Source organism: Cariama cristata, unplaced genomic scaffold (assembly GCF_000690535.1).
Source record: "Cariama cristata isolate BGI_N322 unplaced genomic scaffold, ASM69053v1 scaffold22893, whole genome shotgun sequence".
Classification (NCBI taxonomy): Eukaryota; Metazoa; Chordata; class Aves; order Cariamiformes; family Cariamidae; genus Cariama; species Cariama cristata.
In genome coordinates this window covers 8,295-30,711 of record NW_009610506.1, presented here as the reverse complement: position 1 = coordinate 30,711, position 22,417 = coordinate 8,295, and the positions used below count along the sequence as shown (strand labels likewise).

General features: G+C 44.6%; 1 protein-coding gene across 1 annotated transcript in view; it reads left to right on the top strand.

Moving 5' to 3' along the window:
* Nucleotides 1-21,977, top strand: part of LOC104159892 (calcium/calmodulin-dependent protein kinase type II subunit gamma) — a gene marked incomplete at its 3' end in the record, with an annotated part of 30,828 nt that extends 8,851 nt beyond the window's left edge. Inside the window, exons 3-11 of the mRNA XM_009697916.1 lie at nt 7,527-7,581; nt 8,147-8,212; nt 11,039-11,111; nt 14,243-14,345; nt 15,188-15,271; nt 16,149-16,243; nt 18,778-18,900; nt 21,169-21,252; nt 21,935-21,977. Of these exons, the coding sequence (XP_009696218.1) occupies nt 7,527-7,581; nt 8,147-8,212; nt 11,039-11,111; nt 14,243-14,345; nt 15,188-15,271; nt 16,149-16,243; nt 18,778-18,900; nt 21,169-21,252; nt 21,935-21,977 (726 nt within the window). The remainder of the gene's footprint in view (nt 1-7,526; nt 7,582-8,146; nt 8,213-11,038; nt 11,112-14,242; nt 14,346-15,187; nt 15,272-16,148; nt 16,244-18,777; nt 18,901-21,168; nt 21,253-21,934) is intronic.
* Nucleotides 21,978-22,417: the final 440 nt, after the last annotated feature.

Here is a 22,417-nt window from a genome sequence, read left to right as displayed (position 1 = left end):
TCCATGTTCCTAAGGGACTGGTTAACAACGGCGTGCTGTGTCCTGTTAGCTAACTGTCCTGCTGCTGTTAGTTACTGCTCTAACAAAGCTGGTCATTAGCTCCTGGAACAGATGATTTCTAGAGGATTATTTGCATTACGCAATTTAATGCTTTTTAATAGCAAATTTTTAATTAAAAGGAGAGTCCTTTTGGAAGCAGCCTGAGCAGCTGCAGCTGAATTCTGCGTGTTTAATATAATTAGAGAAACAGCTGGGGTGGGAGCTGAGAACCCAGCTCGCAGGCAGTCACAGGTTGGTGGTGGCTCCTTGCGGGACAGGCGTCCTGAGTGTTGCAAACTGTGCGGGAAGCGTCCTGGCGCACAGCCAGCCTCGGAGGTGGTGGGACAATTCCCATCTTGGCTACCCAGGCTGGTGAGCAGCTGGGGAAGCGAAGAGTGGGTGGTAGCCATCTGCGTCAGTTCAATTGTCACTTGTGCTGCCACGGACGATAGTGCTCAGTTTGCAGCCTGTCGGGCCGTGCATATTTGTATCTATAGTTTCATCATCTCCTGGCATGTTGGAGAAAATCTTTACAAGAGGGCATCAGGCAGATTTTAGTCTCCAATTTTATTCTGCTGCTTCTGGCATGCACTGTCTCTTGAAATATGCCCCTTGTGGCATCTCTTACCTCCCCTCTTTCTCCGTGATACAGGCAAATGTCTGATGTCTGGTTGGAAACTGCTGAGAAATGAAGCTGTGGCTCTTTCTAATGAGTGGCTGACCTTTAAATAGCATTGTTCAGTCCAGAAGATCCCAGAGCACTTTCGAGTTTGCACTACTAAGGCTATGTGAAAGAGTTACTGCATTGCAATTACCATGACCCAGGAGACAGCCAGAAATCTCTGTTGCCTTGTATTGGCTCTGCTGCAGGTACTGCAACACAGGCGACTTAATTTGAGAGCCCAAAACATTACATAATTACAGCACGCGATGTGTGTTTGTGCAGAGGTGGTTGGCTAATAGTGGCCTTTCTGTTCCCATAATATCCAAATGCTTTACACTTAGGAGCACCAGTGAATGTAGATTTAGCAGACAAGATCACCCTACCCTGTAGCTTGAACACTGTCCCTAAGGACAGGCAAAGACCTTTGGTATGTAGAAGCAAGCATATTTCAGCCCATGTTACTTTTTCCTAAGCAGAATTGAGTCATTGCAAAGTGAAGATACTGGGAATTGTCCCGTGAAACTCTTGTTCTGCTTGTGTACTTGCCTTCTGCTGTGACTTCGGTAACTACTTTGCTTGCAGAGATTGACTTGCAGCAGGTTGCCAGAAACCTGAGTTACAAGAGCCTGCCTGCCCCAACCATAGGCTAAGCCCCTGGGCAGCCCTACTCCACTGTTTGCTGTGGATGTGAGATACAGGGGAATGTTCATCCTGAAGCTTATGTGGCAGGCATAAATGCTTCTGGCCTGTTATGCTTGACATAAGAGTAAAAAGATAATAATATTCAGCATACTGGGCAGAGTGAAGGGAAGATGTGGATCAAATCTGGGCCAGACATAATATGTGTTTGTGACCCCAGTATCAATTGGCCTTTTACATGTGACCTTTTAAAAATGAGATACCTGTTGCTTTTCAATGTCTTTCTATGTTCCAGTAGTTCAGGTGGACTTTCATAAAAATTGAAAGCTCTTTTCTGATTTCTTCATGATTCACTTCAGCTTTTGCATTCACAGAGCCTTGCTCTGTGTGACTCAGCAGCAATTTGCATTGGTTGTTAGGCTGGTACACTTTGTTATGAGGGAGATTTTCCTCTTGTACTCAGTTGCTTCATATCATGCTCAGGTATCAGAGAGCTGTGGCTGCCTGTACAGGGTCACTTTATTCAGGCAGGGAATGCAAACCACATGGCACAACTGTTCCCTGTATTGTTGTTTCTCACTAAAATGCTTTATTTTCTGTAGTTAATATCATAGCTTATTAATATTATTTCTTTCTAAATTAAAAACTGTACATGCATGAGGATTTTGAAACACTTTGAAGTGTCAGCTTGAAGTTTTATTCTTGAGGCAAGATTTCCAGTGAGACTCTGAAGACAGCAGGCAGAGAAATATAATGTTCACAGCAGATGTTCTTAGAAAGTGCTTGAACTCCTGGTACCCAGCTGCTGCTAGGTTCAGTAACCGCAGCACATCCCCATTAGCCACTCACTGTGGTGTCAGGCTCTTTGCAAATGCTCTGGATTGCATTAGGGCCTTGGACCTGAGACACACTCCTGCACAAGGCAGAAAATAATTTGTGTGACTTGCATCAGGCAGTGTTGAAGATCTGAGTTTTTGGGGAAGGGGAGTGGTTTGGTCTCACTGTTTTTCTGTTGTTAGTTATTTTTCCAAAAGGCCAACTTTGTGGGAGATGCTTCCTGTACAGGTAAGACCAGTTTACATAGGATGAGGCTGGAGAAGAGACTGAGGGAAGAAAAGGATGCTTAAACCAGGATGCTTAAACCAGTTAGCTAAGTTGTGCCTTGTGTGTAGTGATGCTTTGCAACTCTTTAACCATGCAGAGTTACAGGTGTGCATTTAAAATTGGAGGGACAATTTTAGGCAGCAATCTCTCGTTACCCTCGGTGGAGTACCACTACAGTACCAGATTCAGGGCTGTATATTAAGAAAGTTAGGCTTTTTTTGTATCTTGCTGCAAACATTGTTTCATCAAGATGCTGTATTGAAATTACTGCTTATTTCTCCCAGAATCTATGTGCTTCTTGGAGATGTCATCCAAGTGGTGATGCACGTTTTCTGCTGACTGACCAGCTGGTATTGTTGCAGAAGATATTTCTACCTAGCAGTCTGTAACTGATTCTGCTCCTTTGGATAGCATTTGTTTTGGCATTGCTTACTAGTGTTCTGGTTTTTTATTTATTATTTCTGAAGTTATCTGCAAGACTTGACAGTCTTAGAAAATTAGATGTGTTCATGAACTCTACGAGCCCTCTGTTCTTTGTGTGGATGGGACTTTTTTCTGTGCTCTGACTAAAACCTTGGGTAAAGTCTTTCGACATATCCGGTAACTGATTTAGTGCCTCGTTGTCTGACTTGCTTCTGTTTTCTTTCTTATTCCCCTCTCCTCGTCTGTTCTTGCTAACCATTGTGGTACGTACTCTTTCATCCGTCAGAGACCTTTGACATGGGAACAGTCATCGGGTGACCCTGGCTGCGCGTGGTGTTGGCAGGGACTGATTTCCTTCATCTGTGAGAATCACTGTGTTAAGAGTGTTTGGCTAGGAAGAAAATACGGTTTGAATTGCTGCTTCTGGGTAACGTAATCAGTTAACAGAAATAATCTACCTCATCTTCTCGTGAACAGAGTGAGATCAGGTTCCTTGGCAAGTACTGGACCCTTTTGTAGTTTGGTTGTCTTTTGGAAGGCCCTGTGTTGCTGTTATGCAATTTCCCTGTTGCTGCGACTTGAGATTCTTTCTGTGATGTGTGCATTTGTCTAGTCTGCTGCACTAGACATTGACATCACTGCTCCCTTGATGAGAACAAAAAAAGGATTCTGTAATATTTTTGAAGAAAATGTTAACTGGATGAATGCTTTTATTTTAATTCTCCAGTTTTCGTATCATGGATAGTCAGGTTTTGGGAGTCCTTTACCCTCCAACATCTACATATGATTATATTTTCACCTTCTCATGCCAACATGTTACGCAGGTATGAGCAGGTTATGTGGGCTCTGCTCAACTGCTTGGTTGAAGCTGAACATGTATAGTAATGGAGATGTTAGATAGCGTGGTCAGGACCAGCACCCTGTGGAACAAATAGGATCTCCTTTTCATGGGAAAATGCCTGAGACAGAGGACAGCCCAGTACTCTGGTTCCTGTTACCCACTCTTGGAACTGGCCATTTGGGAACCTGTGACCTGCCTTCAGGTGGAGGGTACTCACATAGGACGTCTTTAAAGCAAAGAGGGCTCTATACTGTCTGGAAGGTAGAGGTATCAGATGGTATCTGGTGTTTGTGTATCTTTATGATGAATGTTAATACAATGTGGATCATATTTATGAACCAAAGTGGAGAACAAGAAACTTTAAAAATGCTTTTATCCTTGACATGAGCTAAAGATGGTGGAGTTACTTCTGAAGATATGCCATTTCATGGGCTGGCTGAATGGTTTTGGAAAAGGCAGATCATGTTTTTAAGCTGACAATCCCTGGTAGTTAGCACTGTATTAGAAAGCAGAGCATTTTAAGTTACGTGTCTGCAGAGCGAACCATGGCACCAGAGCTGCCAACTGCAGCACCCTTGCTGGTCAGGAAGGCTCTTGTGGCTCTGCAGGAGCCTAGGTAATCAAAACACTAGGGTGAAAGGGCACTGGGTGCTCTTGCTGTTCTGCTACTGGGTATTGCTTTTGTTTCTTCCCCTCAGCATTGGTATGAAGTAGGTGTGGGCTGGAATTGAAAGTCACAAGAGTTTTGATACATTCAGACTTTTCTTAATCCTCTTTGACTCCCCTCATTGCTGCCCCCCCTCCACACTTTAAGCCTAATGTTTTGAGCTGTTGCTAATTATTCCCATGCAGGGCGATGGGGCCCATTGTCATCTTTCCTATAGCTTTTCTGGGTTTTGCTGTTCTACTATTACTCCCTGAGCTTTGTTACTTCAGCAAATTAAATCCTGGGCAGATTTTGTTCCAACATCGCTCTGGGCCGTCGCGAGGAGGCAGCTCCCTTGTTAAGTTAATGACCTGCATTCTGCCTCCAAGGCCTTCTTTTGCTGTGCAGCCCTAGGGTGATGTACAGCGTCAGTATTTATAAACTGTCTCTCTCCTCCTGTCATGGTTCCTCACCTAAGGACGCAAATAGTGTTTTACTGTCCTTGAAGGCTCTTTCTGCTGCCTCTGCCAGTCTCTGCCAGCTGAATTGCTACTTCCTTCCATTTTCATAATGTATCTGACAAAATTGCTTTCCTCAGGACAAAGAAATAGTGCCAATCAGCTCATTTATGTTTTATTTTCTGACGTAATTTGCTGCCTACATCTTTGCGTCAAAGTTTATCGTTCACTGTTTCTCACTTCTACCTGCAGATGTGTTTGCTGTTTGCTTTTCATGGCCACTGCTCTCAGCCTGCTGATGGCTGTGCTGCTCCTCTGTCAGGATTTCATTCGTGCCACTCTCCTTTCTGCTTGGTGTTTCTTGCAGCACTTCATTGACCTTTCAGGTGCCAGAGGAAGGAGTATGCTTTTTTGTGCACACCGAGCATCACCAGACATGACCTTATTAGCACATTCAGCTTTCCTTGAAGTTTCTCCATCTGTTCCCTCTTCATACAGTCTCTTCGCAGACTTTTACCTGTGTCCTGGGCCTCAGCTCTTCTTCATGTGCCTGTCTCCTGCATTCACCTCAAATAATCTTGTGCACTGGAGTGAAAAATGCCCTGCCCTGGCAATCCAAGTGTCTTTTTCAGCCACTTCGCATCTTGTTTCCAGTCTTGAATGGAAATCTTTTCTCCTAGGAAATACCCTTCTTCTTACTTGCATTTTTATAATGCCGCCTCTGCTGGTTTTCGCCAAGCGCTCAGGAGGCAAGTTTTCTTGTAAACACAACGTTGTATTGCAATGAAGTTATTACAAAGCCAACTAAAATTGCTTACTTGGAAGAAAATTTTTTTTGCAGTGAGTGATTTGAGGAACATAGTTCTTAAAGGTGATGTTGTCTCTGTTTTTGTGCTGTAGGAACAGCATGTTGCACCTGAAACACCTGCTGTACCAGTACTCTAACTGTACTTGCTTGTTTGCAGCATTATGCTGGGTGGAGTGCTCCTCCCAGGCCCCTGTGGTTAGATGCAGTAGAAAAGCTAAGGAAAAGAAATTGGTCAAGAGACCAACTCAGAGAGGTTGTAGGTAAAGGCAAGAAAAATATAGGAAAATACAGGCAGAAAGAATAAGGAAAGAATTAAATCTTTGTAGGAAGGGTACTGGCAGTGGTCTCTGCACATCTGTACTACTCTCAGTTTTCAGTTTGCGTGCATATGGAAAGGTGCCTTAGCAAAGGAGAGTTGCAAGGAGGATTAGAGGAGAGCATTGAGAACATTTGCAAAAGCTGTTCCGTATGAGGTAGGAGCATGTGCCAAGTGCTAGTTTGAAACATTCCCAAGACGGTGATGGTAGCTGACATCATGCGCCAGTAAGAGGTGCAAACTGACCTCTTGATACTGGCAGAGAGAAAATCATGATATTGGGAAAAGTCAAGACAGGTCACCAGTATTTTATGTGGAAAAAAATAGAAGACAGGGAAGAGGCAAAGATACCTTTAAAGTGACAGACTTGCAGGGATGAGAGTGGTAATGGTGCTTTGGTCAATACTCGATTGCAAGATGTTACAGTGACTGAGACTCAGTCTAGTCTCAGCTAGTTGCTTTAGTTGGGTGAATCAATAGGGAAAGGCTGTGATGGTCATGTGAAGAAGACAACTCATCTTAGGGCATGAAGGTTTAGGAATTGAGTCAAATAGGATTGCCAGCTTGTGACTCTGATTGGTTGGGAAAATAGTGAAGTTTTCCAGCAGGGGAGAAAAGCAAAAAGTAGGAGGTAGGTAGCAATATGAAGTTAAGAGCTTAGTTTTTCTTCTTGGCTTAGAATTAGTGCCTGAGTATCCAAGAAACATCAAAGAAATTGAGATTTTGATTCAGACAGGAGGAAATGGTGCTGTGGTGGCTGCATAGATAGAATAGTTATTGCCTATGTGTAACATAAGGACAGGAGGACAGAGCTCCAGAGACCCCAGAATACCAGGAGGTAATGGCCCATCATGGGGACAGCCCCAGTTCTGCAGGTTGAAGGGGTCAAGGAAGGGGAAAAGATGGTTAATTTAGGCAATAGGAGGAGAAGGGGGGGGGATAGGTAAGGAAGCTAAAGGAGGATGAAATTTTGAGAAGAGGTATGTGATCAGATATGTCTGTAGTAACAAGTCAGAAAAAAAACGAGACAAGAAACTGGCTCTGAATTTTGGGTAAGGATTTGGGGTGTAAGTCAGCACGAAGTGAGGAAAAGGAAGTAAAAGGAGGGAACTTCATGGAGCTTTTACAGTGGAAAGGCAGAAGGGAGATCAATGGCACTGACATGCAGATGGGGTTGGAAGTCAATTTTTGAGTTTGGGGCTTGTTTGGAGGTTCTGAAAAGGGTTTGTTTTGGGAAATAAGAATGGATGGGGAGAGATGGCAAAACGTGAGCGTAGAGGAAAGAGTAGGAAGATGTGAAAGGAGGGTACTGAAGTGTTAGAGAAGGAGAACGAACAGGAGGTCAAAGATATTTAGAGTTTGTTTTGACACTGGGGAGGGGTGGGTGTATATGAAGGACACCCATCTGTTCCTTTGAGATAACGGAAGGAAATAGGTTACTAAGTAAGCGCACAAAGCAAAGGGCATGTGGAATTAATAGACTGATTGGGTTAAGGGAGAACATGGCCGTGTGCATGGGTTTCATTTGTGAAGTGTCATATTTGCTACATGCTCTGTAAATCTCGATTTCTTGATTATGTTTTTGCAGTGCGGCTCCATGACAGTATTTCAGAAGAAGGTTTCCATTACCTCGTCTTTGATCTGTAAGTGTCTTTCTTTGGCTTTGATGCTTCACCAGTGATACAGGCATGTGGATGGTTGACTAAGAGTGGAATAAAAAGCACCTGCATTAATATAATTCTCCCTGTCTCTTTTGAGACCTGTAGATACCTCTGGCCTATATGACAAAAATCCATTGACTGTGTGGTAGAGGATGGACCAGGAAGGCTCCTGGCAGCAGGTGTAGGTGTGGAATGGCAAAGGAAGGCTATCCTGTATAGGGAGGCTGTTTGACTTTTGTCTCTGAGGCAACCTGGAGGGGGTCAGAGCAGGAGTGTTCTGCCCAAGCTTAGCACATGCTAAGCTTTGCAGAGATGCATGGGCAATTCATGCCCAGTGTGTCAACAGAAATGGCAGTCCAAGGGGTCAGTTACATGGATGTACCAGTGCTGGTGCTATGGTGGTGGAGCTCTGCCCTGGCTCCCCTGTGCTGCAGATCCCCACACAGGCTGCGGGAAAGCGCCCAGACAGATGGTGATGTTCATCCCGTGCAGCCTTGAGCTACACTTGCATGGGCTCTGTAACCTCCCTCGTTCTTTTACACTCCAGGGTTACTGGTGGGGAGCTCTTTGAGGATATTGTTGCCAGAGAATACTACAGTGAAGCAGATGCCAGGTAAGACTGTTTCCAGACCCTTCTGTGTATGTCCCACGTGTGTTGGCAAGTAGAATGAGTTCCCTGACTGCTGTTCTGTGCACGGCTTTGTTCTGACACTCTTGCTCCCTGTCTGGAAAAAAGAATTTCTCTTTCTGCTATTAGCATAAACTATTGTCACTGGTCAACCTCACTCACCGCAGCTGTAGCCCTTGCCACTTGCAGACGCTGCTGTCTTTGCCACTTGCAGACACTGTGCTCTTTTCTGGGAGACCTGTTGCTAGCAGCTTTGTCTGCCTGACCTTTCTGGTGGGTGGTGGCAGTGTGTCCTTAGTGAGCAAACATAGGGGAGAGCTGTCCTGCGTCTGTGAGAGTCTGCTTGGCCTCTGCCTTCTCCTGGTAGGGGTTCCAGTGATGTGCCGTTGCTGCTGGGCAGACCCATTCAATTTGCTTGTGTCTAGGTAATCGTTTACGGGGCAGGGGGGAGACGGGGCTTTGAAGGCTATGTTTCTGTGGAAGCCCTCTCTGACTGTGAGCTGGTTGGCACAGTGAAAAAAGGCACGATATGTGAGAGCAACCTTTGTATTAAAAAAAGGTAGTTATACCCTTCTTTTTCTGAGTGTGTCTCCTCTCTCCCCATGCGTGAGCTTCCTGAAGCGGTCTGTGCTTGTCCCTTTGCTGTTTGTGCAGGGTAGGTGTGTTGTGCAGCAGTAGCTGAGGGTGTTCTCTGACCCATCCGTCGGCTGGATGTGCAGCATTTAGAATCAAAGCTGGGATTAGGCAGCTCCTGTTCTGCTTTAGCAGGGCCTGAGAGTAGCCGGATGGTGACTTTTCACCCTGCTGGTGCTGCAGCTGTGTTCTTAGCCCATCCTAACCCTTGCTGGAGCAGGAATTAAGGGAGCCTTCAGAGGAGAGGGGTAAGAAGGGAGTAGTGGGTGCTGCTGCAGGGTGAGCTTGGTAGACAGTACCGTGAGGAAGGTCATACTGAGTGCAAGGAAGGAGAGAGTATGACCTGGTCTGTTAATGTAGGTACTGTTGTGAGGTCTGTGGGTGCTTATTAGCTTTTCCTGTGGTATGCTTATAGCCTCCATCTTCTGGGCATTGGACGATGCTTTCAAGTGAGGCATTGAACGGAATGCTCCGTTATGAGCCGTCTGCTGATTGGGAAGGCCAGTGGGCTCGTCATCTCTGATGAAGCTCCTGGTAGAGAGGTCTGAGAGCTTTGTAGATGTTTTCAGTGGGGTGTACAGATGTAGGCACAGCATCTTGGACAGATACACAATCACTCAAGCCATTCTGCCTTGAAGTTGGGAAGTTTTGAGGTTATCAGTCATCATCCTTCGCCAGTCTCTCTTGCCAGTGCCTGTTCCCTGAAATGATCAAGAGCTGGCAGTGACCAACACCACTCAGGAAAATTATGGCAGGGTTAGGGGAAAAGGAGAACTGTCTGCTGCTCGGTGAGCCTTCCTCAGGGTGCTCAGCGCTCTGACTGTCAGCTGGCCGGGTCTCACAGTGCCCACAAGATGACAGAATGAGACTCCTCCCTTTCTCTCTCCATGCCGAGCTGAATTCCAGAGCAGGCTGGGAGAGCAAGGGAGCGAGGTCCGTGCCAATCCGCCGCACTTGGCTCGCCTGGGACACCTCACACTTTTGCCATTTTTGGCCAGAAAATCTCTCTCACTCAGACTCTGCTCTGTTCTAATTATACATTTTTGTTTTGGGAGCGGGGAGATATTCATGGACTCCGACCCTGAGGATTGTGCTGCCAGCTCCAGAGGGATGGGTTAGCAAATACACAGTGCTGCACCTCCTCTCCTCTTCCTCCCCTCACCCTCTTCCTAGCCAATTTCCCTTCCCTCAAATATTTCACTCATTCCAAATTTGTTCCCCTGAGATTTGTAGAATTCAGTGAGGGGACTGACTGATCCTGCAGTGAGGACACAGACCTGTCTGAGTTGCCCACATCCGGGTGCTTACTTCCTAGCCATAGTTGTCAAAATCCCTACTCCATTCCATGTTCACCCTTGGAAACTGAGTAAATGTTTAGCAGAAGAGATGTTTTCAGCCAGAAATCTGATCCATGGGTGTGTTGCACTGTGCTTATGTGACAGGTGTAAATAACATCTTGCTTTTGTCCCTGCGGTTACAGCGGTGAGTGTGGCAGAGACAGGGTTTTCTGTGAGCTGAGGGAGCGCAACACACTGCACTTAACAGGGAATGAGTCTGCTTTTCAGATCACTAACCCCTTAAGTGGGATCTGTACTTAAAAGGCACCCAGCAAGCGGGTGTGTGTGCACATTGTGTATGTAAAGTGCCTGAGATGCTGCTCTGAAAGCTTTGCAAACTGGCAGGCAACCAGGAGTCGTCATCCTGAATTTGCCAGTGGAGGCTGCTGCTCAAAAAGTTTCTTTTTTTGCTCAGGACTAGCCTGGCTGAATGTTTCCTGGAGCGATTTGGTCTTGCTTGGCCCACCTCTGCTGCTGTTTGCAGATACTCAGGTGCCTCAGTTCTCCTGTGTGGGGTGGGCACTGTTGGCTGAAGGAACAAGTGAGATGCTTAGTGTGATGGGGAGGAAAGGAAGGAGATGATGGAAGGCAGGAGAGAGGCTTTGTGGTCCTGCTATAGATAGGATGTTTAGGATCTTGTTGCTGGGGGGGCTGGGGGTGTCCAGCTGTTACAGTACTGAGCTGTGGCATCCAGTGAGTATGATGAAGGGATTCAGCCTGGGGTCTTGAACTCTCCCTGGTATAAATGTAAAAGTTAGGGAAATAGCTCTGGGATGAGATGAGATGCCAAGCATATGGGTGTGTGTGCATAACTCTGTGTATCTCTCCCTTTATCTTGCAGCCACTGTATTCATCAGATACTGGAGAGTGTGAATCACATTCACCAGCATGATATCGTGCACAGGGACTTGAAGGTAATACTTTCTCCATGCCGCAGAGGCTGAGGAGAGCAGCCAGGGGATCATTGGAAGAGGCAAGACAGGAATACTGTGTTGCCAGCTGGCAGGGTTGTGTTGATTTATTTTATTTTAACTTAAACTGGGCTGAGGGGTTCCTGAAGCACAAATTTGCTCCTTCAGAGTTTTCTAGAGGGTGTGCTGAACTCCCAAGGAAGCTTTTAGTCTTCATGAACCTTGCCAGCTCTCAGCCTCTCTGAGGCAGCTCCAGGATGGAGTAGTTGTGAACCTTGGAGTGCAGTATGCTTTCAGAGAAACTTGGGTAGGATTCATTATAATGAAGGACACTTTCTAGTCTGCCATTGAAGAGATCTCTAGAGACCTGGGGCAATCTCTGCTCAATCTGCCAGGATGAGTTTGTCTGCACAGAGCATGTATATTTTTATTCTGCACTGTTGCCAAACACATGCCATTGGGCTAGGGCAGAGAGGCACAACGAGAATTTTTCGTGTCATTTCTTTCTTCTCTCATCAGTAGAAGCACTTTTAATCTAAAACCAAAACTGCTGGCCAGTTAAACACTGAGTGAATCAACCATTTGCCACATTATAACACATTTATAGACCCAGAACCCCCACAGTGTAGTTACTTAAAGTCCCTTCCCATGCGGTGCCAACTGTACTGGGAGCTGGGCAGGCTCCAAAATGAAGAGGTTTGTGAGGGAAGGTCTGCCTGCCCTGCAGCCCTCACTGTCTAAAGTGGGAATGGTGATGGCCACCAGTGGTCCAGTTAAATTAATGCAGGATGACTAGTGTTGCTTTTGGTTTGTTATACAATGCAGAAGGGGAAAAGTATAAAAATATTTTGCAGAGAGCAAGGTAAAAGCATGTTGCAAGCTCGGTGGCAGTATTACCCTGGTATTTTGATTTAGTGGACAACTGTTAACCCTTAGTGTTTCTGGCAAACTCCCATGCAATGCTTTTGGCTTTCTGATTCAGAGCACTGTGAAAAGATGCAAGTGATCTGCTGTGGAATGGCTGCTCTGGTGTAGAGCTGAGACCTACTCTTGAGAAAGCAGGCTCCAAGAGGCACTGCTGCCCAAAATCAGGGCCTATACGAAAATCCGTAGTATTATCCAGTACACCATGGTTTAAGTTTTCCTTTGCATCCTGTGTTCAGATATAATCTGTTTTGCTTCCCAAGTTTTGTTTATGTGAAAGTTGTGAACTTGTTTAGAACTTAGCAGCTTCTAGACACTCCCCACTGTAGTTAATGTGTTTCTTCTGTTGCTTACTGTGATTCACTGAAACTATCCAGGCCTGAGGAGTAGCCATTCCTTTCAGCAATAAAAGATCCCCTGCTCTTTATTTAATATTTAGCTCCTTGCCAAAAGCTTGGCCTTCAGGATCAGTGTGTAATAACTGCAGAACTTGCTTCAAGGGAAGTTTTGTCTTTTGCACCTCCCTCTCATAAGCCTGTCTTTTGGCTGACATGCTCTTAAAGAACTTCAAATGTTAAGCTGTACATAGGGACTGTAAGAAATTAGGGAATGCCTTCACATCCTTACCAAAAAGTATGTGAAACCTGAGACGATGCATATGTTGGCAAACATGCACATGGATAAGCAGCCTTAGCCTTAAGGTGTTTGAAGCTGTATTTTAGAAGCAAATAGTGCTTAGCTAGCACAAGCCTGGCCTAAATTTCACTGTTCCTTAGTCAAGCCAAGCCCAGGTGTGATCTGAAGTTGGGAGGGATTTTCAGAAGACTTCATTTGTCTTCTGCTTTAGTGACTTGTTTACACTGGTGAATTTTCATCAGTGTAGCTTGATTAACACAATGGTTTCCACTTCCCAAATAGTGAAAAGCCAGTGGCATCCAAATGTATTGAGACTCAGTTCCGCTTCCTTCCATGCTGCTTATGGCAAGGACGGTGATGAGCAAGGCTGTTCTCCCTTCATTCAAAGCAGAAGCAAGGCACATGCCCAGTACTTTAAGGCAGGTGAATGAGCAAAGCATCTTGTTCTTGTTAGGCAGAACAGGGATAGAAGGTTGCCATGGGATGAAACTGGTGAGCAGGCTGCAAAAAAGACCTTCATCGAATTTGTGAAACTAGGACAAGCTTCTGTTTCTGGATTTCTAGACTTCCATCTTGCTCAGTTAAAAAAATCAAGTTGATAAGAATTGCACGAATGATCAGAAGTGGGAAGAATGAGAAATCATTGTCCTGCCTGTCTACAAGTTGGGTTTCCTGCAGAGCTGTAATAGCCACCAACTTAAAGGCTTTGGGGTTTCAAAAGGTCCCGTGTAACTAGCTGCTCTGGTGCTTCAGAGGAAGCTGCTGACTCTCAGTCTAATTTTTGGAGTTGTGTTAAGCCTTCTGAAGTCCTCAGCTGGAACACAACAGAATTATGATTCAAGTGAGATTCATGTGAGGTGGAAATGTGAGGGGGAAAAGTCTGTCTCCCTTTCCTGGCCCATGGGGGAAGTGACATGGCTGCTTGTCATATAGGTGATGGCAGCAGTAGCAAGACAGCATATTTTATGCTGCTGTAAATATGTAGCATGAAAAAACAGCTTACAAGAATACTTACTGCTGTGCTGCTTATGACAATTTGAGGCTGAGGCTTTTTCTGTAAGGGATGAAAGCTACTGCCTATCCAGATGATGCCTTCCCACATTATGGTGCTGTATTTGGCAGCCCTTATTAGCATCATATTTACTTTTCCAGTGCCTTGGGGACTGTGTAATGTTCATGGGGAGAAACATCACTGCAGATTGTATCTACTGCATCTTCCCCCCCCTTCTCTCCCCCCTTCAATTACTCTCTGCAGGGATGACAGAACCAAATTTTGGGTTCTGTGCTGCAGGAGCTGTACTGCCAGTGCCCTCTGGTGTCAGCATGTAACGAATGGGCTGGGTTGGGAGAGGCTCTGGCTCCTACAGAAGATTTGTGTTAGACTTCAGGATTTTCTGCCACTCTAGGTCAAGGCCATTTGTTGCTGTTGCTCTGCCTTCACCTGAACAGCTTTAGTACATGCCTGCTAAATTCAGTCAGCAGATTGAATTTAATCATGTGAATACTGAGGTAGGAGGCTTTAACGAGGATATCAGTCTTTCATTCTTACTCCCTTTTTTCTTTCTTCTCCCCAGCCTGAGAATTTACTACTGGCAAGTAAATGTAAGGGTGCTGCTGTCAAACTGGCTGACTTCGGACTGGCTATAGAAGTCCAGGGAGAGCAGCAGGCCTGGTTTGGTAAGAGTGTTTGAGCTTTCCCACTTTTTGCTCCCCTGTTTCCTGGTGGCTGGTTGAGTTGCACCCTCCCTGGGTACTTTCTCTCAGCTCTTCCAGCACGCTTGTGCATATTTGGCATTGCTGCTTCCTTTCCAAGCATCTCAGCTTCTAGGTCTTTGGGCACAAGCCTAGGTGCAATAGAGGAAAAAATATGATAAATAAAGACAGAAAAAAAGGATATGTATTTCTCTATTTTTCTTCTTGGTTTACAGTAGGTGCTAGTGTCAGAGATGAATGCAGCTGCTAAGTTTAGACCCTGATCTGAAGTTTTCTGCCGCTCAGGAGCGTAGACATCTGCAGTTATGGATGGCCTTATCTTTGTTTAGCTAAAACATAATTAGAAATGAGACCTTCTCAGGCTAAACATCAATCCTGAGACTCTGCAGTGCTGCAGAAATTCTGGAGAGAAGGCTGCTTCTCCTGCTCTGCCCCACACCATTTGGTAGTCAGATGTGTCCCATCTGTGTCTTGTGTTTTCAAACTCCAAGCTATTACATGCAACAGTGATACAAGGCTTGGCATACAAGTTTGTGCCCAGCTGGTTGACACGGTCTCTCTTTCTTTTCTGTTTTTTTCTGCAGTATGTAGACACTCGATCCTATCTGATTTTCTCGTTTGTTTTTGTTTGGTTTTTTTCCCCCCTCTTTCAGTTGGTTTAACAAGAGGTAGCTCTAGCAAATATGAGTTGAAGGGTGGGAAATGGGTTTTGGAATTTGTTGGTTACCACTAATGGATTTAGTGATATGACAAGATATCTTCTGCTTGGGTACTTTAAGTACTTCATGTCATCCATTTCCTGGCAGGGTTTGCTGGCACTCCAGGCTACCTCTCCCCTGAAGTCTTAAGAAAAGATCCTTATGGAAAACCAGTGGATATATGGGCATGTGGTAAGATTCTGTCAACATGTTTTACACTTAAACAACACCGTTTCATGTAGAAGAGCAATTCCTTATAACCTATTGCTGAGAGGGTGCACAGTGCTCCTTCTTATTGGGTGGAGAGATGAAGGCACACTTGAGGATAAACACCTTGTGTAGACGGAATTAATACTGGAGCCTGAACTCATTTGATTCTGGCTCCTAATCTTTTCCTCAGGCCATCTATCAGATGTTTGAGACTCAAGAGATAGGACTTGTCTATGCTTTGCAGAGTCAGTTGTTTAGATAACTGTAGGAATTTCCTGTTACACTAAGTACGTAGAAGATGAAATACTGAAGAGAGTTAATTTTTTTTAAAAGGTAAAGATGAAGTGTAAATGTATCTGGTACTGCTAAGTTTAAAGATGTGTAGTATCAGTGTTGCCTGACATGGACTAAATGGTTCTCTGCAGGCCAGTGAGTGTTAGCATTGTCAGTGTCATTTTTGTCCCAAGACCATGCACAGTAAGCATCTAAAAATGTAGCCCTTCCTAAAAAGTTCCTTGCTGAACAGCAACCCCAGGAGATGTGGCTTCATTTTATTCTGAGAGCAGCTGGGAGTTGTGGCTCACCAGCCATGATAGCCAGAGGAGAGTAGAAGGACATCATGTACCTTGTTCTAGCTCCTGGCAGCTGGCATTAAGAGCTGAACATGAAATGCCAGGGTGAGGTTCAGCAGAGGAGAGGTTTGTACTGTCTTTTTCTATCTCAAAAGGCTAAATATGATGGCAAATGAAGATATAGAGCAATCATTGCCTTGGGGACTGTCAAGAGGGAAGGAAGAGGGGCTGAAGGAATAATTGGCATATTAGCCTAACCATAGTGTATCTGTGTCTCTCCCTCCCAGGAGTGATTCTGTACATATTACTAGTGGGGTACCCTCCCTTTTGGGATGAAGATCAGCACAAACTCTATCAGCAGATCAAAGCCGGAGCCTATGACGTAAGGGCACTTTCTTGCTGAGTACCTGCATGGGTGTAGAAGCCATCCAAAACACGGCACTATCTTACTTGGTGTCCAGCAGCAGGCCCCAAACTACTGTGCAAAGTGACGTTTGGCGTGTTCATACACCTCGTTGTCTTCACTGCCTGGGATACAGTCCTGTTTGGGGCTACTGAAAGGATATGTGGAAAGCATCGCAGTGGGCACCAAGACGTTGCTGGTCATTAGGGAAATGCAGAGCTGGAAATGGAGATGGTGGGAAATGGTGTATTCTAGTGCATTTACCACAAAGTGCTGCAGACGTAGTCAATGTGAACTCTTTCAGGGGAGCAGAGGGAAGGTAGAATGAAGGAGCCTGTCTTTATCAAGGCCTAATTGAAAGTAGGGGAAAGTATTCTGTAGAATAATAGCTTAAATTATGGCCTCTGGTCTTCTCAGTGCCAAAGCAGAATTTCTCCCAGTTGTGGAAAGCCTGGAGCCCAGCGAGAAGACTGAATGGCAGAGGCCTTTGGAGGGGTGGCTTCGTGATAGGGATCAGTGTGGTGGATTGGAGGCTGTTCATGAAACAAGTGCTTGAAGCATGGCAAAACTGGGGTGTAAAAAGTACCTGAAGGAGAGGAATAGCAAGGAGGTTGGTAGTGGGGAGCAAAGGTGGTATAAAATGTGGTTTCAGTACCACAGCTTGAAAGTTTGACATAAATTCTTCCATGTCAGGAGAGGCTCAGGAGGGAAGAAGGAACTCCTGGAAATCCCAGCTCAAAGCCTGTGGGCATGAATATCCAGAGGAAGTTGGGGAGTTCATTTTGTAGGTTGTCTTGTGGTTTGTATTAAAAAAAAGAAAAGTGAGGTTCTGCTGGACCCCAGATACCTCCCAGCTACTGTGCCTGAGACCATGTGCTCAGCTCTACTGGTGAGACCAAAGGTCTGCCCAACCCTGTGTCCTGGCTCAGTGGCTTCCTGAGTGAAAGGAAAGTGATGTCTTTGTACTTGATAGCCTTAAATGGACTTGTGTTCTTCTCTTGCCTTCCTGCCCCTCTTGTTTCTGTGTTGCTTGTTATTTGAAGTGGTTTTGCACTAATTATATCAATGGGGATTTTCAAAGCACTATAGGGGTTAATGTCTAACTCTTTCTGTAAGTCATGAGGAGTGAAGTGCCTGATGCCTCCTATCTACCTGTCGTTTTTGAATTCTTACCTATAACAAACAAGTTCCAGTAGAGTCCTCCCCTGTTTTCCCTGGTAGAAAACAGCTCAAGTTTTACTGGTGTACCTGCCCTTGGTGTCCTTACCCCAGCACTGAGGGGCCTATATGCACTGGACTGGTTTGTTGTCCTCTCTTGACCATAGAGGAAGAGGCAACTGTGAATTTGACTTTGTGCTGTTGGGCAGGAGTTTTGCAAGCCATTACCATGAATACTTCAGAGTTTGGGGGCGGGGGGGGAAGTGTCCTGGCTTGAAAGCCCAGTGTCATAATTTTTGAGTAGTCTCTTGCAACATTTGCAGAATAAATTATATAAAGCCTTGCTGACGCCTGAGAATGCAGAAATAAGATTATATGCAAATCAAATGTAGTGGGTGTATTTTTATGACCCAACTGAGCAAAGCACAAAATGCAGGAGAAAGAGATGGGATAAACTTTTTCTAAATAATGTAGTACTGTAAGGAAATATTGTCAGGATAGATCAATCTTTCTCCCCCTTAAAGACAGGGGACTTTATCCCAACAGCACATTTATCTTTGTGTACTCAAGTTCACCTGTATTTGTACAGTAGATTTGTAGGAGTGAGACATACTGCATTTAATCTCAGCATGCTGTCATCTATACCACATGGAAGCATCTGGAGGATGGCGTAAATATCCCATCTTTATCATTACTGGAATTATAGGAGAGAACAGTTACACCTCGTGGATGATCAGCAGCTGAAATACTTGAGATTCGTTTTCTTTGTTCCTGTGCTTCTGTATTTCCTTGCTGGTGGGTTGCTATGCCTAAGTGACTGGTATTGTTCCAGGATATTGTGCTTTGTGGTGGGGAAAGTATACCTGATGGGATGTTCTCTGTTAGCAATTTTCATTTTCACGAGGCTTTACTGTAGTTAAGTGTTTCTGATTTTGCATATATTGTTACAGCTTTTTAGCATGCTGGAGAAACAGCAAGGTGGGGTAAAAAAGATAGTGCTTGTGTTTTTCATGTCAGAACTCAGTTAAAAAGATCTGTGACTTTACTTTTTTGACTGTTGAGTGTGAAAGAAATTCAAAGGTCTGAATGACTCCTGAAAGGCTTTTAAACTGTTAATCTTCCTGCCTGTGTCTGGCAAATGATACAAGTGTGTCCTGCTGTCTGGTACCATTCATTTGCTGGATTCTGTATGATTTTCATTCAGCGTGGGTTTTCACAAAAACTGATGTGTTTTGCAAATATGCTAGCCCTGGTATCAAAAGGCCAAAAGCTAGAACTCAGCTGTGTAGGAGAGAATCTCTTCTGTTAGTAGAAGATATTTTTAGTTCATCATCTGTTCCTTCTTCCTGTTTCAGTTCCCATCACCTGAGTGGGACACTGTGACTCCCGAAGCAAAGAATTTAATCAACCAGATGCTGACGATAAACCCAGCAAAGCGCATCACAGCTGACCAGGCTCTCAAACATCCATGGGTCTGCGTAAGTGTTTTCATCTCTTACAGATTGATTTGAGGTTTACCCTGAACTGAGATGTCAAGAAGACTTAGCTGCAGAGGAACTCAGAATTTATTTTTTTTTGGAGGCTGACCTTCAATGAGCCAACTTTGTCATGCTATGGTGCTTTTGGAAAAAAAAAAATCCCGTATTCTTTTAGAAGTTTTGTGAATGTCCATAGTTTCTGGTTTTCCCCACATCTTCTCTTCCAATCTGTATCATCCTAAAATGTCCAATGGAGTTTGGTGTCAGACAAAATATTTTACGATTATTTTGTTCTCCATCTCTACTTCAGTTTATGGTATTGCATCTTTGCAATGTTAGAACATATTTACTGTGCTGCAGCTTAACTCACTGTAAACTTGAAATCAGCAAAAAATTTCTTGCTGTTCTCTGCGTGTAGTTTCTGCCTTGCCAGACCCCACACATAAGTATTTTTCCATCTTTTGCAAAGTTGGCAAGGAAATCATAGAACGCAGCTGGGAGTGGGTGTAGAGGAGGGCAGCAATGGTGCACTTCTATCTTTGCAGAGTGAAATAGTCCCACCTAAGTCTAACCAGATGCTTTTGTAATACCATAGCATACTTCTGCTTTTTAGGATGTGTCTAGTGTGTTCCTTTGCTCATTTGTTCTTGAGAAACTGTGGTAGTTTTTTTCCTCTGCCAGAAAACAACAAATTAGCAATTTAAATTTACTTATGTGAACATCTGTGTAACAGGACTGTAGCATCTGCTGTAAAGTCAAAACTTCACACTAGCTGAGACTTTACATCTCTGTTTTATATCTCCTGGCATGCTGGTAATCAATAGCAGTTCCTGTGTATTTTTTTTGTCCCAATGCCTGTAACCAAAGCTGTATGTATTACGATAGCTCGTTCCCTGTGGCAACATAATATATAACAGTTCAAGAGAGGCTTTCCTTCTCTGAGTTACACAGAGTTCGATTTCACTTCACAGCCATTTCAGCCTCTCACCCAAACTGCCTCCTCTTGAGTCTGTTGTTTCCATTTGCTCTGCAGTCTCTGTGTGTGCAACATACATTTTCTTTCTGGAGACGTATTGCTCCTGTGAAGTAAATGTGGTAGGAAATCTTAAAAGTTTATCTGAGATGCTGAGTTTCTTAACTTCATGAACTTCTTGAAGTACATGTCCTGGCTCTTATAAGCCCACATTGAACAACTGGACATCACTGTCACTCCTAAGGAGGCTGGATGAACAGCAATCACCAAAGTTGTTAGAGGACAGTTTAGGTACATTCTCCCTCCACACTGCTGTGTGTACTGCAGCAGGTGATTAGCTTTGACGACAGGATCAAAGCAGAGACTTCCCATGGAACTAGCTGAATATGAGCATGGTTTACAGTTCTTTTGGGTATTGCAGATTTTTTTTCAAGCAGGAGAGAGGTAACGGAGGGTTTGTACACACTGATTTGCCAAGTTAGTAGTTCACCCACTGTCCTTGTAAAGGGAATTCAGGCTTGTGGCTCTATGCAAGAGCAACAGCTACTTTGGCTTTAGTCTCTGGTTTCCTCATGTGGTCTAAATGCCTGGCAGCATCAGTCTCTGGTTTCTTCATTTGCTCTCGATGACTGGCAACACTTCTGGGAAGTTCTCTTTTTGCAGCTGATGGGATCCCAGTCTACTGTGGGTGACAGGTGTGCATCACTGGCTAGAGGTTATGCTCAGGTTTTTGCATTGGTATAATAGAGCTATATGATCTTTCCTCTTACACACTGAAAATCTGTTTCTGCAAAACTGATGCAAAGGTGCCAAGGCCTCTGCTAGTCAAGCACTTACATTCAGGGAGTTGCCATGTCCAGGAAGGCTACTGCTCGCTAGTATTCACTTACTGCTTGGAATTTCCCCTTAGAGCTGTAACTAATGCAACTCAAATCTTTTCTGTAGTGCCTCTAACTCAGTCCCCCATGAGTATGCTTGTTCGTTTGACTTTGTCTTCTTACTATCTTGATCCATTTGTGTGCCTGAGAGACAGGGAGCATTGATTCTTACCTGTACCTCAGTCATAGGGTTTTTTGGGCACAGTCCTGTAATAGCTGACCTTGCTTGACTTAACATGTCTTGCTGTATTGGGAAGTTCTTAAGTTATGAACCGGTTGCAGTGTTTTGCAGCCATGCAGTGGTGAGAGGCTTGGCCATGTCAGCTTGCATTTCATAGTTCTGTGCAAGTGGAGCGAACTCCCCTGGCTGATTTGGTTAGGGTATGTTCTTGATCTTTTGTTGTTCCTCCTTTTCAGCAACGATCCACTGTGGCTTCGATGATGCACAGGCAGGAGACTGTGGAATGCTTGAGAAAGTTCAATGCTAGAAGGAAGCTAAAGGTAAGTATATGCTAGTTTGCCTTAAGTTTATTTTTAATCCTCTGAATTTGAGGTTTATGCCTTCCTAGCAAAAATATTTTTTATTGGGTTTTTTTTTTATGATTAGCTCACTAATGTTAGTGAAGCACCTTATGTGGTCCTCCAGTAAAGGGTACTGAAGTAGTGTATTGAGGAGCTGGGTGGTTTCTTTCTCCAAAGCTATAGGTTTCCCATGCTTCTTCTGCTACATAATCACCTCTTCTACTTTCTGCAAGAGAGTTGAAATACAGCAACTGTTTTTAAATGCTGGGGATTTTAGTTCTGATCACTCCCTGCCTCCCAGTAATAGTGTATCAGTTGCCTGTAGCTAGGGCAAAGCCTCTGTCTGGCCTGTGCATGAAGCAGCTATCTGCTTTTTAAAAGCTAGGAAGCAACTACGTGTCTAAGCATAACTCTCAGTGCCATTTTAGATTTCCTAGGCTGTTCTGCCTGACCTCTCGCTGCTGCTCTAGGAAGGCAGGACTGCAAGCAGTCCCATGTCAGGCCCAATACCCACATATGGGAATCCTGGATACACTGGGACTTCCCAGCATTGGGATACCTCTGCTTTGGCACCTGATGCACTGTGTTCTCCACTACTCAGTCCAGCCCCTTTCTGAAGTGAGTGACGCTGTCTGTTATCCCTGCTTTCTCTTCCCCACAGGGTGCAATCCTCACGACGATGCTTGTGTCTCGGAATTTTTCAGGTAAGTTCTCACTGTTCCCATCGCTTCCTTGGTTTTGTTTTGTGTATGTGAGTCAGGGGATATTTTAATCATTTCGGGGTTGAGTAGGAGGGGAGGAAACATGCTCACAGTTCATCATGGTGCAATGGCGGTCACTTTGCCTTGGCTGGTGACAAGTGTGAAATAAGAAGTGGATTGTCTAGGCAGGAGCACATGGTGCCATAGTCTGGTACAAAACAGAAATGAAGTCAGCTGCCACAATTCTCTCATGATATTTTGTTATCAGATTATTTTTGGGAAATTCTAGCTGGTGTTTGTTAGCTTTTCCGTCTGAAACCAGGAGTCGAGAACTCTTATTAGGTAGCAGCGATTCCTTTAGACCTGAGGCAGGAACACAGGGCAAGTAATAATATTGGTGAGAATAGGGATGGGTGCTGTTTTGGTATTGTATTACTTTTGAC